This window comes from Copadichromis virginalis, linkage group LG18 (assembly GCF_057382275.1).
Source record: "Copadichromis virginalis isolate Kocher_CV1m ecotype Utaka linkage group LG18, C_Virginalis_male_GT1.1, whole genome shotgun sequence".
Lineage (NCBI taxonomy): Eukaryota > Metazoa > Chordata > Actinopteri > Cichliformes > Cichlidae > Copadichromis > Copadichromis virginalis.
In genome coordinates this window covers 12,080,392-12,094,552 of record NC_140635.1, presented here as the reverse complement: position 1 = coordinate 12,094,552, position 14,161 = coordinate 12,080,392, and the positions used below count along the sequence as shown (strand labels likewise).

At 43.8% G+C, this 14,161-nt stretch overlaps 2 protein-coding genes across 13 annotated transcripts in view; both read left to right on the top strand.

The window, feature by feature from the left end:
* epb41l3b (erythrocyte membrane protein band 4.1-like 3b) overlaps nucleotides 1–6,801 on the top strand; it is a 43,764-nt gene extending 36,963 nt beyond the window's left edge. For all 11 annotated transcript variants that reach the window (XM_085440016.1, XM_085440012.1, XM_085440013.1 and 8 more), the window contains 3 exons: nucleotides 1,806–1,886; nucleotides 2,232–2,347; nucleotides 5,669–6,801. In XM_085440016.1, coding sequence (XP_085296142.1) covers nucleotides 1,806–1,886; nucleotides 2,232–2,342 — 192 coding nt within the window. In that variant the 3' untranslated portion in view covers nucleotides 2,343–2,347; nucleotides 5,669–6,801. The remainder of the gene's footprint in view (nucleotides 1–1,805; nucleotides 1,887–2,231; nucleotides 2,348–5,668) is intronic.
* A 2,179-nt stretch (nucleotides 6,802–8,980) lies between these two features.
* Nucleotides 8,981–11,753, top strand: LOC146687384 (zinc finger and BTB domain-containing protein 14-like). 2 transcript variants are annotated; one of them, XM_085439734.1, is made up of 2 exons: nucleotides 8,981–9,182; nucleotides 9,753–11,753. In XM_085439734.1, the coding sequence occupies exons 1-2, from the start codon at nucleotides 8,993–8,995 to the stop codon at nucleotides 10,946–10,948; spliced, it is 1,386 nt and encodes a 461-aa protein (XP_085295860.1). In that variant the 5' UTR covers nucleotides 8,981–8,992; the 3' UTR covers nucleotides 10,949–11,753. The 2 variants fall into 2 exon arrangements, with proteins under 2 accessions (XP_085295860.1, XP_085295859.1); XM_085439733.1 differs by having other exon boundaries at nucleotides 8,992–9,112.
* The last annotated feature ends 2,408 nt before the right edge of the window (nucleotides 11,754–14,161 follow it).

The following is a 14,161-nucleotide window of genomic DNA, read 5'->3' as shown; positions in this document are numbered from 1 at the left end:
TTAGACTCTTCACGCTTGTTGTACATCTGAGCGTCTCTCTTCTTTCTGGCAAGTTTCAAACCTGAATCGCTGAATAAGCCGGGAAAGTGTTCTCATCAAGTGATCGCAAGTGTGTGCCTGCCCAAGGGGATGAAAACAGATGCATATATCCATCCCCTGGTTTTTATTTTCATGAGTTATTACAGTTTTGTTTTTATCGGTGCTTTTAGTATTGTTATTATTAGTAGTAGTATTATTATTATTATTATCATCATCATTAGTATTATCATCAGCTGCTTAAGCTACAAAAAAGGCCAAACAAGTTCAGATACCTAGATTAAGACTTTCTTATGACGAGCTGACGGGAGTATTGCAGTGACTGGCTCAGCTTCGGCGCCTAATAAGCTCATCACTGGACCCACTTCAGTTTGCCTACCAGCCTGGCATTGGAGCGGATGATGCCGTCATTCACCTCCTACATCGTTCCCTCGCTCACCTGGAGACCGCTGGAAGCACTGTGAGAATCATGTTCTTTGATTTCTCCAGTGCCTTCAACACTATTCTTCCCTCGGTTCTAAAGGACAAGCTGGTGAACTCTGGAGTGGACCATCACCTCACTACCTGGATCCTGGACTACCTCACCGACCGACCACAGTATGTGAGGACTCAGGGCTGTGTGTCGGACAGGGTCGTCTGCAGTACGGGGGCCCCACAGGGAACGGTTCTGGCTCCGTTCCTCTTCACCATCTACACTGCAGACTTCTCCCACAATTCCACCCAGTGCTTCCTGCAGAAGTTCTCTGATGACTCTGCAATAGTCGGCCTCATCACTGATGGGGACGACAAGGAGTACAGAGGTCTGACCCAAGACTTTGTGGACTGGTGCCAGCTGAACTACCTCCAGATCAACGCCAGTAAAACCAAGGAACTGGTGGTAGACTTCCGCAGGCACAAGCATTCTCCACTGCAACCACTGAACATCCAAGGTATGGACATTGAGGCTGTGGACAGCTACAGGTACCTTGGTGTTCATCTGAACAATAGACTGGACTGGACTCATAACTCAGACGCCCTCTACAGGAAAGGGCAGAGCAGGCTGTACCTGCTGCGGAGACTCAGGTCGTTTGGAGTGGAGGGCCCACTCCTGAAGACCTTCTATGACTCTGTGGTGGCTTCTGCTATCTTTTATGGCGTGGTCTGCTGGGGCGGCAGCATCTCTGCTGGGGACAGGAAGAGACTGAACAGGGTGATCCGAAGGGCCAGCTCTGTTCTAGGATGCCCTCTGGACCCAGTGGAGGTGGTGAGTGACAGGAGAACGGCGGCTAAGCTGTCATCCCTGATGGACAACATCTCCCACCCCATGCAGCAGACTGTGACAGCACTGAGCAGCTCCTTCAGTGGGAGACTGCGGCACCCACGGTGTGGGACGGAGAGATTCCGCAGGTCTTTCCTCCCCACTGCTGTCAGACTCCATAATAAAGACTTTAACTGAACAAGCACACACATCCATACATATGCAATAATACCAAGTGCAATAATCCTTTCTGTCATCGTTGTATTTTTACTCAGTTGTATATAGTATTTGTATTTGTATTCTATTTTTATCTATTGTATATTTATTTTATTTTATTCTACTGTATATAGTATTTTATTTTATTCTATTCTGTACAGTTGTGTACTGTATTATTCTTATTGTATTCTAATTTTTGCCTCATAACTTTTGCACTGTCCACTCCTGCTGTGACAAAACAAATTTCCCACGTGTGGGACTAATAAAGGTTCTCTTATCTTATCTTATCTTATTTTATGTGTTTTCTGTTGGTCAGACGGTGAAAGGAGGCATATCGGAGACAAGAATCGAGAAAAGGATCGTTATCACCGGAGACGCAGACATCGACCATGACGAGGTCTTTTAGTCCTTTCATACTGTTTCTCTGCTTACCCATACTCATTATTTTTCTCTTTCTGCAAAGCTGATTATTTGATTGTGTGGTAAATTAAAAAGGTCAAGTGCTGAGCGGTGACTTAGTAACCGTCAGGATATTTAGGACAGGAATGGGCTAACGTGACATTTTAAACAAATTAACTCATCATATGGCTTAACAAGTTCTGGACGTATAAGAAATGTGACTAAAAATGACTTCCCTGTTGGCATACTGACTTACAATCCAACATCCCCGCTCCCTCCCTGCCTTTCTCCGTTCTCTGTCTCCCCCTGGTGATCCCTTTTGGCACTGCACTCCCGTATGTAGGCTCTGGCTCAGGCCATAAAGGAGGCTAAAGAACAGCACCCTGACATGTCAGTGACCAAAGTAGTGGTACATAAAGAGACAGAGATCACGCCAGAGGAGGGGGAGGACTGAACCAGGTAAGACAGCAAGGCCCCAAGTCCCGATCCCGGCGCTGTCCTGTTTAGTCTGGTTTTAATTTGGTTGAACTGGGCTTTGTTTTTCTTGTTTGTTCTTTCAAGCTGGTTTCCTCTCTTAGGCATGCTGCTTTTCCATCAGCACTTCTTCTCACTGGTGCAGATAGCCCTGTTTCTGTGGTACTTACAACTAATGCATCATGCTGCTGTCATTTCATTCCCCTCTGCAGGGAAAAGGACTGAAGATGCATGTGTGCACACAGGCCGGATATTACAGTCTCAATTCGTAATGACAAGGCTTAAAAACATTTACAGTAATGCTGCCGGCAGTCTCATGCAATCTAGTGCAATATGGCTACAACACTTCCCTCTGCTGGAGAGAAACACAATGAACTTTTATTTGAGAGCTACAGCCATGTACTGTGTGTTTAAAGATGTCTTTACTCCCTTTTTTTAAAGATATTTTGTAAGTTTAAATTGCTGCGCTAATATTACAGTTTTCTAAATAAGAAGTGTATTCTTATTTATTTATTAGACACACATGTGGAAAAATGTTTGAAATTATGCCTGCATGTTGTGAAACATTGAGTGAAAAGATCTTCCATATATTGTTCTGCCTGCATTGTGGTAGCTCACAAAGAGCACAGGCAGGGATGAGCGATTAAATTCCAGCTGAACCGGCTTCCGCTCCGAGCCTGCGACTGCAGACGCGCCCGTATGGACTGAAATCTGATCTTGAGTGCACACAGATGTGCTTTGGTCTATTTTCAACTACGCTCTGTAAATTTGAAATTATATATGTTAGCTGAGGAAATCCTTGTGTACCCAGTTGTACAGGTCACAAAAAAGATTACATTTGGAGAAATTAATTTTTAGGGCTTTTTTGAAACTACTGAATATGCATGTGACATAAAATATCAGATTTAATCTGATTTGAAAGTTGTTCACTAATTGTTCTTTTAAAAACTCTATGAAAAGTTTGTGACACAAAGGCGAAAACCGCAATAATTTTGCAGCAGACAGCAGCCTGCTTTTCATGGAAATGAACACCAGAGCCTGGGGTTCATCCCTGAGATGATTCTAGGGCACACTGTGACACACTTCTGCTTTCAGTTGCACTTCCCTGTTTTTGCACGAAGGGAAAAATAGGTCAGCAGTCCTTATGGCGTTTCAACAAACTCTGCAAATACAGCCATTTGTGTTTCAACTTGTCCACTGTGGGTATTGTGAGGATTTTCTCATGTGTGGAGCTGTTATAAAAGAACTTTGCATTTCACTGCAGCACAGCATGTCATTCTAGTTGCCTTCTCTCAAGCATTTATAGTCTCTGGAAAGTGCTCGCTGTCAAGTTTTACTCTAGTTCACCTTTTGGCAGTGAAACTTGTTCCTTTATCCTCTGACTGACTGAAACGGTCCCAAGGCGCTTCGTTTGGGATGAGCGAGCGTGCATGTGTGTGCTTGTGTGACTCACCAGATGGGAATGCTTGACTTTGTTTCTGCAGCCTTGCCCTCAGTCCTGTGTTTGCGTGTGTGCTGTCTTATCTGAGTGTGCTTGAACAGCTCTGGTAACATGATAATAAATGTTTGTAGTGTTTTGGGTAGTTGTTGTTTCCCTTGGGTGCTAGATACACACAGAGTGGTGGTGCAACCAGAAAAATTGGAAATCACCATTTTCTTCCTTTTTTGTTTCTCATGTTAGGAACACGTCCACAATGAAGTCAAAATGTAACTTATATTGTTTTAAATTGCGTGAGATAGTTTCCTGTTTATATGCCATTTAATGTGGGTGTGAAGGATTTGATATCAACAGGTGGTGACTCAAGGCCTAGCTGTATACAAATGTTGGCCAATCGTAGCCATAGGGGGACCAGTAAGGGCGATAAAGTGTGACACAGTCTGACACTGGAAAAGAAGATGAAGGTGAACAAGTTTGACATTGCAAGCCAAAATCCTGGTTTTCCTTGTCCACATGTAAACACAGAACAGAGTTTCTGGGGGGGGGAGGAAGCTCCATTTTCTGTGTGGATGAAAGGCCAAAACACATAGAATAAAGCCACGTGCATGCAGACAGACCGTTAGCAAAAAAATATACAGCCCAGCCTCAGGACAGATTGAAAAAGTGAAATGTGACATGGACACAAATCGCCTGTGACGGTCAACACAACCTGGAAACAAATGTCAGTTGGAAGCATGTTTACTTCCCGCAACAAAAACTGTTATGAGATGCCTCAGACGGGCGTCTTCATCAGGACAATGATGATTTCTTTTTTTCTTTTCTTTTTTTGGTGGTTTATGGTGGTTAAAAAAACCAAAACAAATTAGTAGCTGTCAAACTGTGAAGCGCCACAAGTAAAAACAATAAACATGTTCTTCTTAAGGGAAAATAAACTAGTTTGTTAGTGTTACTATGTGATTTTAATGATTCCTAAATATTCCCTCCCCTTAACCAATAAATCAACGAGTGAAGATATAAGTAATGATAGCGCCTAACTTTTTAAAATAACTTAAAAAGGCAATATTATAAGGCCTACTTTTTGAGCGATTAGTGATGCGCTTGTTGTTTTTAACTTATTTACCAGCTGTCACTAAAAAAATACCTCAACTTTTCTAGTCTCCTAACCTAATAAAGTATAAATAACATTAAACATCACCAATAGGTGTAAATAGTTCAAATATTTACCACTTGTGACTGCTATGCAGATGTTTATGATTATTTGGTATTTGGACTTTGCATTCTTATTGCATTAGCATTTGTTGCATTTATGATATTTTAGAGCCATAATAACTGAAGTTGTTTAGTTATTGTTTACTTATTTCAAGTACCAACAAAGTGGAGCTGGGTTTAAGTGGAGGCAGTTTTAAATACAGTAAATAAAATAATAATTCTTAGTCGGGGGGACTAATGATAAATCATTTTTTTGTGTATACATCCGTGCTATACAACTGTGCTAGCTACTGTAATTAAAGTTCAGGGAAATTGGGTCTAAAGTGAAGTTGTTGGGGTTTTTTTTTTCTTTTCTAAAAGCTACAAGCAGCTGCTGGTTGGGTAAAAGAGCCACATGTTTGAGACCCCTGGTCTAAACACGTGTAGGAGTTGTTGAATCCGTTGTCAGGATGGTACTTTTGTGGATTTCCTGTTGCCCGACTAGCCTGTGTGTATCTGTCTTGTATATTTGCATTTTTCTAACTTTTCTCTGAGCGTCTGTTTAACTTAACTGCCTTAAGCTGAAGTGAGGCTCATTTTCACTCTTTGGCAGAATGAACAGTGGCAGTAAATGTTCAGCTTACAGGATTCACTGACTTCTATTTCCTCTCCTCTTACAGGAATAACTCTGAGGGCTTTTTTTTTTTTTTTTTTTTTTTTTTAAACCTCTGCACCCTCCCAGAATCCAGCATCCAGAACTCCACATATAACGTCGGGACTCTCAGAAGACTAGAAAGGCCTCCTACTCTCCAAGTGCTGCAGCTCCGCCGCTAGTCACAGCCATCATCTGCAAAACAACTAAATGCATTTTGCATGAGAAGGAAGCAACGTTGCATTATCAAACAAGATTATACAGAAAACCATGTGATTCTCCAAGTGGTTCCTCAATCCGTCTGCACGCCAAATCCCTGTGTGCAGCAAGCAAAACCTTTTGCTTTCACTGCCTTATATGACTTTGATGCATTTTTATGATTATTGAGAATAATTATTGTAGCAACGTTTTATTTATGAAATAAAGCCATCACTCCGGAAACTTAAAATCGCTGTAGGCTGTATATGTTAGAGAGCGTACACTATTTAACCTCGCAGTAGAAGTGCCAACGTTATTTACAAGCAAGCATCGCCTCATTCCTTCAAACAGCTCCGTGGTTATCCAGCAGGTATGTCACTACAGAAATCACTACAGCTACGTACTGTACATATCAAAGCTTTCCTAGGAAAATAGCAAATTATCTTTCAAAGTTGATTTTTTTTTTTTTGTCATGTCTACTTGAATAGCATTTTCCTTTATATCAGTGTTTCATCATTTCTCATTGATTCCCCCACTTCAAGGTTTTTAGAGACTATGTCCTGGCAAAAAAGTCAAGGAATCAAAGGTTTCTGGGCATGAAATGGATTTTATTTGCCTGTGGAGGGTTTGTTTTTTCTCCAGGGTAGATGATCAGCTGCAGCACAAGTCCCAGGTTTGTGTGACTGTGAGGCAAAGGGTTCAGACTGGCGAGCTCTCCCCTGATTTACATTCAAAGCCAAGAGAGATCTATAATCCCCCTCCACTTTCGCCCACCCTGAACACATCAGCTGTGTTGCCCCCCTCTTATCCATTCTAATGTATCCAAAAAAATGAGTATTATTGATGTACAGCTGTGTTTTCCTCAAAAAGGTGCAACAAAAGTGGCAAGTGCATTTGTTTTGTTTTGTTTTTTTTAATTTGCTGGTCTCTTCTAAAATAATAAAAACCACCACAGTACTGAAACCTGTGTCAGCACTCATTTATGCCTCTTTAAGTATCAGTTTTTGTCATCTCCAAATATAGTTAAAATAGTGGAAATATGATTGAATAGTTGTGCTAATTTTAAATTATGTGTAACTTTGATTTTAATTTGATATTAAATTGTTAAATCTTAAAGTTTCACTTTATGGAAATATGCTAAAATCAATTAGGCTGAGCACACGGCAGAAACGGATCGATCTTTAAGCGGTAAAATCAAACTTAAGCAGGGTGAAATTATCTAAAAATGACATAATTAAAGTTAAATTAATGTTTAAATATGATGATGGGAGGCGGTTGAGGCTGTAAGCTGCAGCCCATCTATTATTTATGAAACCAAATGCTCCAAACCCTTAATTGACCTGTTAAAAGGAGAGCCCGCGGGCTAATTAAGACAGGCGTTGTGCAGTCAGAGGTAATTACTGTGAATACGCGGAAGCCCCGCCCCTCTGCGTACGTGCGGTTATTTCCCAAGATTTATAGAGAGTAAGAGCGCTCACTCCGTCTCTTATTGTGTGAGTAAATGTGCATTTGTTACTAAAGTGCACCTCAGAGTCGCATGAATGTCACCACAGTGGTTACAAAGAATATTAATTACACACAGGATTAGAAATTTATAAAAAAAGTGAAAGTATTTCCAGGTGGAAGGAAACTTTTGAAACACTTAAAAATCTACAATAGAAATGTTTTTTTGTTTTTGTTTTTTGCTTGTTTATTGTTGTTTGTTTTGTTTTTTAAGAATTGTCACACATGTAGTGACAGTAGAAAACATGTGGCACAATGGTGCATTATGTAATTGTTTTAGCATTCTAGCCCACTTGAGACCACACTGGGCTGTAGCCCATGAACTAACACTCCTGCTGAACAATATTGGAGTAAACGCCCGTGGCTGCTCAATCTTCAGCATCATTTGTCCAGTATATCTACCATCCCTCCTGTCCAAACCATCTCAGCCTGTCCTCTCTAAACCACTCTGCCTCACGTATTCATTTCTAATCTTGTGAACGCTACTCTTAAATTTCAGCATCTTAATTAATAATAATAATGGATTGCATTTATATAGCGCTTTTTGGGACCCCTCAAAGCGCTTTACAATACCACTATTCAGTCACTCTCACATTCACACACTGGTGAAGGCAAACTACAGTTGTAGCCACAGCTGCCCTGGGGCAGACTGAAGCGAAGCGAAGCGAAGCTGCCATATTGCACCATTGGCCCCTCTGGCCATCACCAGTAGGCGGTAGGTGAAGTGTCTTGCCCAAGAACACAACAACCGAGACTGTCCGAGCTGGGGCTCAAACCAGCAACCTTCCGATTACAAGACGAACACCCAACTCTTGAGCCACCGAAAAACAGAAAATTTTACGTGTGTGGTGGGGGGCAAAGGAGGGGCACATACCTCTTCAGCAAGTATGTGAAAAGCCCTACATGTAACAGAGTCAACAAAATATCCACAAAAACACTTTAAATCTATTTATTGTATTATTATCTCTTTTGAGAAAACAAAGAATTTTTTTTGTATAAATGAGACCCCCCTCCCCCCAAAAGTTCCCCAAAATAAATACAGAAAAAGAACTTAAATGACTGTACTGGGGTGATGAACATAAAAGTTGTGGTGGGCAGCTGGGGGCTGTTGCTTCCCCGTGCCCCCCTGTAGGTCTCCCCCTGCTAAAAGCTTATCAAAAAGAAAAGCTTCAAGCCCAGATGATACTTTGTGTCTGTAGGTAGGTTTTTGGACACCCAGGTTATGTCTAAGACTTGGACTGAAAGCGAGTGGACTTCTTTATGTTTCTTGAAGACATTTCACCTTTCATCCAACAGACTTCTTCAATTCTAAAACCAAATGGTGGAGAGTCCCTGGTATTTAAATCCTAGTGGGAATTGTCCCTTAAGGGGGTGTCACGTGTCTCATTGAGTGTCACTGTGTATCTGCATTTCTTGGCAATTTTGTTCAGTTAATATGAATAAATAAATACTTTTTGTAATCAAATGTTCTTAATTTTAACTTCAAGACGTGAACAGACGGACTATCTGATGGGTGTTTGCTTGTATTATATTTAAAAATCACCAATATATTCAGCACGTCGTCTGATTTCCGGCAGAGTGAGTCACCACCGCGTGTATAGACGATCTCGGTAGCGCGCTTCGCTCCGGTGCTGTAGGTGGCAGCAGAACAATGCAGCATTTCCTGTGGAGCCGCACAGTCACAACAAGAGGAGGAAGAGGAAAAACGACAGCTCTGGATCGTCGTCGACTGCCTTGCGTGACAACACAGGGAATCGCGTTCAGGCTTCGGGTAATAACATTTTTTATTTCCTCTTTGTCTGCTCGGGCGGCGCGGAACAGCGCGCGGCGGGTTTTTGGAGGTTTGTCGGTCTGTTCGCCGCCGTCTCCTCTGCTGTTTGTGAACTCAGTTAAAGGCACCAGAAACATGCCAATGGAGGCTTGCTGACCAAAATGGCTGGGCGCAGTGAAATGTGAAATATTCTTGCTAAGGTTATCCTTCCTGCACGCGACGCGACTGTCACGCGAACTCGGCGGTAAAACGCGCTTTTTAAGTGGAGAATAGTGCGCGTGTTTGTTTCTGCTGCCGTTACTTTTCTGTTTTTGCTTCTTATTATTAGCGCTACTGCGGCTCTGGGCCCTGCCGTATTTTTTCTTCGGGGTTTCTGCATCGGTTGTTTGGCCACTTGTTTGCTCTCTTGTCTGTCGGGCGCTTATTTATGAACAGGTTCACCTTCGGTTGCAAGTTTCTCCGATACTTTGTTTGTTAGGCGCGCTGCATACGCTACCTGTATATATTTTCCAAAGTGGCATGCAAATAGAGCTCCACCCCTCAGCTGTGCAGGGTGCATGCATGCCCTCGTTCTTTGGTGGGAATCAAAATATTTGACAAGTTTGCTGATTTTTGTTTTTTTTCCCTGCCCCCCTCTCAGGTTGCTCCAGTTTGTCCTGCAACATGTCTGATTTACTAAGATATATCGACTATGACCACAAAGCCACCTTTCTGAAGATGCTCAACCAGCAGAGGTTGGAAGGTGAGCACTGTGATGTGGTGGTCGTGGTGGAAAACATAGAGTTCAGGGCTCACCGCTGTGTCTTGGCCGCCTGCAGCAACTATTTCAAAAAGCTCTTTAAGAAACAGAGCGATGAGGACAACTCCATCGTGGAGTTGGACTTCATCCGTTCGGATATCTTCGAGGAGGTGCTTAATTACATGTACACAGCCAGGCTGGCTGTGAGGAAGAAGGACATCAATATGATGATGTCGTCTGGTCAGATCCTGGGCATCAACTTCCTGGATAACTTGTGCACCCAGAAACGCGAGCTGACCAACATGAAAACGCGGGAAAACCAGGCTCCGGGTGACCATGGGATGAGAGCTCAGGATGCCATCCTGAAGGAGCTGGCTATGGAGGAGGTGAGGAAGAACAGCTTCTATGATCAGGGGATGGATAGCATGGGGCCCGGTGGCTCACACGTGTCTCAGCCCCACAACTATAACACCAACATGGGCAAAGAGCCGCACAGCCACACCTGGGGCTCATCAACCTCCAGCGACATGAAGCTGGAGTACCTGCTGTATGGCCACCGCGACCACGGCTCCTGCCAGAGCACGGGAGCAAAGCCCATGGACCACAACGCCAAAAAGGAGAGGCTGCTCACCGCCAACCGCCCCTACGGCTGTGAGCACTGCCCCAAAGCCTTCACCACTGCCGCCCACCTCAAAGAGCATCTGAAGATCCACTCCGGTTTCAAGCCACACCGCTGCGTGGTGTGCGGCAAGGCCTTCATCAGGGGGCCCGACCTGAAGAGGCACGAAAGGGTCCACAGCAACGAGAGGCCCTTCGCGTGCCAAATGTGCGAAAAGGCATTCAAGCACAAGTCCCACCTGAAAGACCATGAACGGCAGCACCGGGGCGAGCGTCCCTTCAACTGCGGCTCCTGCGACAAAGCCTTCATCAAAGCATCGGATCTGAAGCGCCACTGGAACACCATGCACAGCGCCAACCCCCGCAGACAGATGTCGCTGTCTCCCGCCGCCTCCCAGCAAGGCCAGGGAGACGCCACCGACCAGAGAGACTGGAAAATGGAGACCGGGCTACACTCGCATAACTCTGGGGACTGTTGAGCCTGCAAGCACACGTGCATACACTCACACACATACTGACACGCAGACACACTTACATACAAATAAATATGTATACAGACTGACACAACCACAAACCTGTGACAGGCTGCGTGGCCTGACATCACATGAACAGCAATCGGAGTGAGTAACAAGAGATCATAGCATGTTAATAAGACTGTGGGGCTGTATTATTATTCTAAAGAGTTATGTCAAAGCGATGTTTCCTTTCCACCTGTAAAATCATGTAAATGTTTAGTTCACACTCTACATATATTTTTCACAAAGCATTGTTGCTATGTAGACTGAGGGTTCTCATAACATTATTCTCTTTTACTTTAATGGGATATGTAACATTTAAATGTTTGTTTAACCTTTACTGGATTTTATGGAGATGAAACGAGAGAGTGTAATAGAGAAAGGGGGAGGGCGGGGAGATATTTCTGCATAACATTTGTTGCATTGAGTATATTCACGTGGATGTTTTTAATGGCTGTGTTTAGTTGTATTGATTGATATTACACTGTAAGAGTAAGAGTCACCATTTTGCATTCAGCGCAGATGATACCAAAGTCTTGGGACTCTTGATGGATCGCCTTTATTGAGGTTGTCCTGCCCAAGCAACCGGCCAACTAGATTTACTGTTATACAGTATAACTGTCATCCAGCTATCAACAGTTAATGATAGATGTCTGTATATACTGTAGCTTAGTTTGTTGCACAATTAGAGTACACAATAATGAATTATGCACATATAACATTGTCCTACTCCAACACTTTGACAATAAACACCATTTGCTGTGTTTTATTGCTTTGTCAAAGGGGTTTTTTGGAAGGTAGAAGCGAGCTGAGCACGCTCCGTGGGATATGTGTCATGCAGAATAACTTTTCCTGTCATATCAAACCATGAAGGTAACGGTGCCACACCCAGATCAGCTGCGGGACACAGATCTGATCTTCTTTTTCTTCAAAGTTGAGCAACATGCAATGATTGAGTTTGGTCTGCTAAATGGCTACATGAAGCAAAGAGCTGCCTGAAACAGCAGCAGGCGTGTCCACTCGTCACAGCAGAGAAAGCACAAGTGGCTCCGATCCATTAAGTTTCCCAGTAAGCCTTGATGGCAAACCAGCAAAGAGGCGGGAGCTCCTCAAAGTTGGACCGCAGCCATCGTTAATCCACTTGTGCCTGCCCTCCTGTTAAGCCAAAATGATCTTGGGGGAAGCTTTTTGTTTTTATTTATTTTTTAGGTTGGTACTTTTTAAGTGTTTTTCAATAACTTAGTTGTTCAAAAATGTTTCTCTAAATTAGACAACAGACTCACTGAGAGTGGAGTGGGGGGGGGAACACAACATGTTGCAGGTAGTTGAAGCTTAAACTTCCTTTCTCCCGCACATGTAGCAGCACCTCGGGGTTTGGTTTATAAGCCTGGCCTATGCAAACAATCACATCTGTTTCCCTGCTCCCACCCGCTTTAACCAGCGCTCAAGTCCGCTGAGCCCTTTGTGTGTTTGTCCAGCTTGTTTCAGCTTTCTTGCATCTCTATACTTTAACACATGCGACGAACCTCGCACTGACCCGAGCATCATGTGAGCGAAAAGCCAATTTGCACACGGCATGAAGCCAGCGAGTGCACCCAACATGGCTGTCCTTTAATCTTGAAGGGGAAAAAAAAAAATTCAAACATAAGTGCAGCTCTCTCATACTCTGCATGCAACACTAGATGGTGCCCTGTTCATAGTGATTGACCTGTTGCTGCCCAGCTTGACCTGCTCTCTCTTTGACTGTCCGGAGCGAAAGATATAGGTATCAGTATAAAAGTTACTCGGTTTCTAATGGATGCTCACGGGTAGGGAGGAGAAGAGGGGAGGGGGAAAAAAGAGCACATATGGTTCCTGTGTGTTGAAAATGTATGCGTTCTCACACCTCAGTGTTTTCCATATATTTACATACATCTGATTCCAGTGGTTGGAGCGAGGCCAGTTGCAGCATCGGGGCCTTACAGTCTCCTTTCTGTTTGCAGTGACGGGCAGATGGAGAAGCTCAGTTCTCATTTATGACAGTTTGACCGCACAGTTTAAGGAAGGGGAGAACATCATCAGCGCTGATCCCGTTTGATGCCTGTATCTCACATTGATCTATTTTAAACTGTCAACAGGTTTGATCGCCTGTAGTTTGGGGTGAAGCCGTTTTTGTGGGAAAACTGACGTCAGTGTCTAATGGAAAAGGCGAGCCTTGCCTCACTGATGTCAGTAGATGCCCGAGATCTGTTTTCTGCATTTCCTGGCCCTGCTGGACTGTACTCTGTGTGTGTGTGTGTGTGTGTGTGTGTGTGTGTGTGGGGGGGGTTGTGGGAGTGTGCATTAAAGCCAGTGAATGATGCAGGATATGGGTTTGTATCACATTGTTAGGCTCAATGAGGCTGGGTGTGTGCGTCTTTGTGTCGTGACTGCCTGCACGTCAGTATCTTTGAAGAAGGTTGAAATGTAATGTGTATGTGAATTGGTGTGTGTGTGCACGCCTAGGGATTGGTGTGATGAGAGCTTTTTGTGTGCTTTTTAAAGTAGCGCATTTATATGTGCGTGCACGCACGTACACGTGTGCATGCATGTGTGATGACTGAGCGAGGAGGGGCTGGTGGATAGCGTGCATCCGTGTGTGTGTGTGTGTGTGTCCGCTTGCATTGAGTGTTTTTGTGCGCTACATGCATCTATAATGAGCTCTCTGTGTGCAAACACACATTCTTGTGTGAGTGACAGGCAACGAGTAAATGTGTATTCATGCATGCGTGCGCACCCATTCGTGCCTGTATTAGGATTATGCGTTTGTGTGTCAGTGCTTATATGTTCTTCCGTATGCATGAGCTTGCCTGTGCGTGCGTGCGTGCGTGCGTGCGTGCAGAAGCACACATCAACACTATTTAGGGAATTCTTGCTTCAGCAGTATGAATTCCATAATGCGCCGCGTCACATGAATGAATATATGTATTTGAATGTGGCATACATTAGTAGTGTGGGGGGCTGTGCGTTCAGATTCATGTCTGCAGAAGTTTATGCGGCTTTCTCTGCGTGCATACTCTCTCTTCAGCTTTGGTTTATGTGTGTGTGTGTGGGCGCGAGTGCATGTGTACAACAGTGTGTGTTGGCATGTATGTGTATATGTGTACAATGAACACCCGGTTTCCATTACCCAGGCCGGCGTGGTTCCCTCAGCCAGAC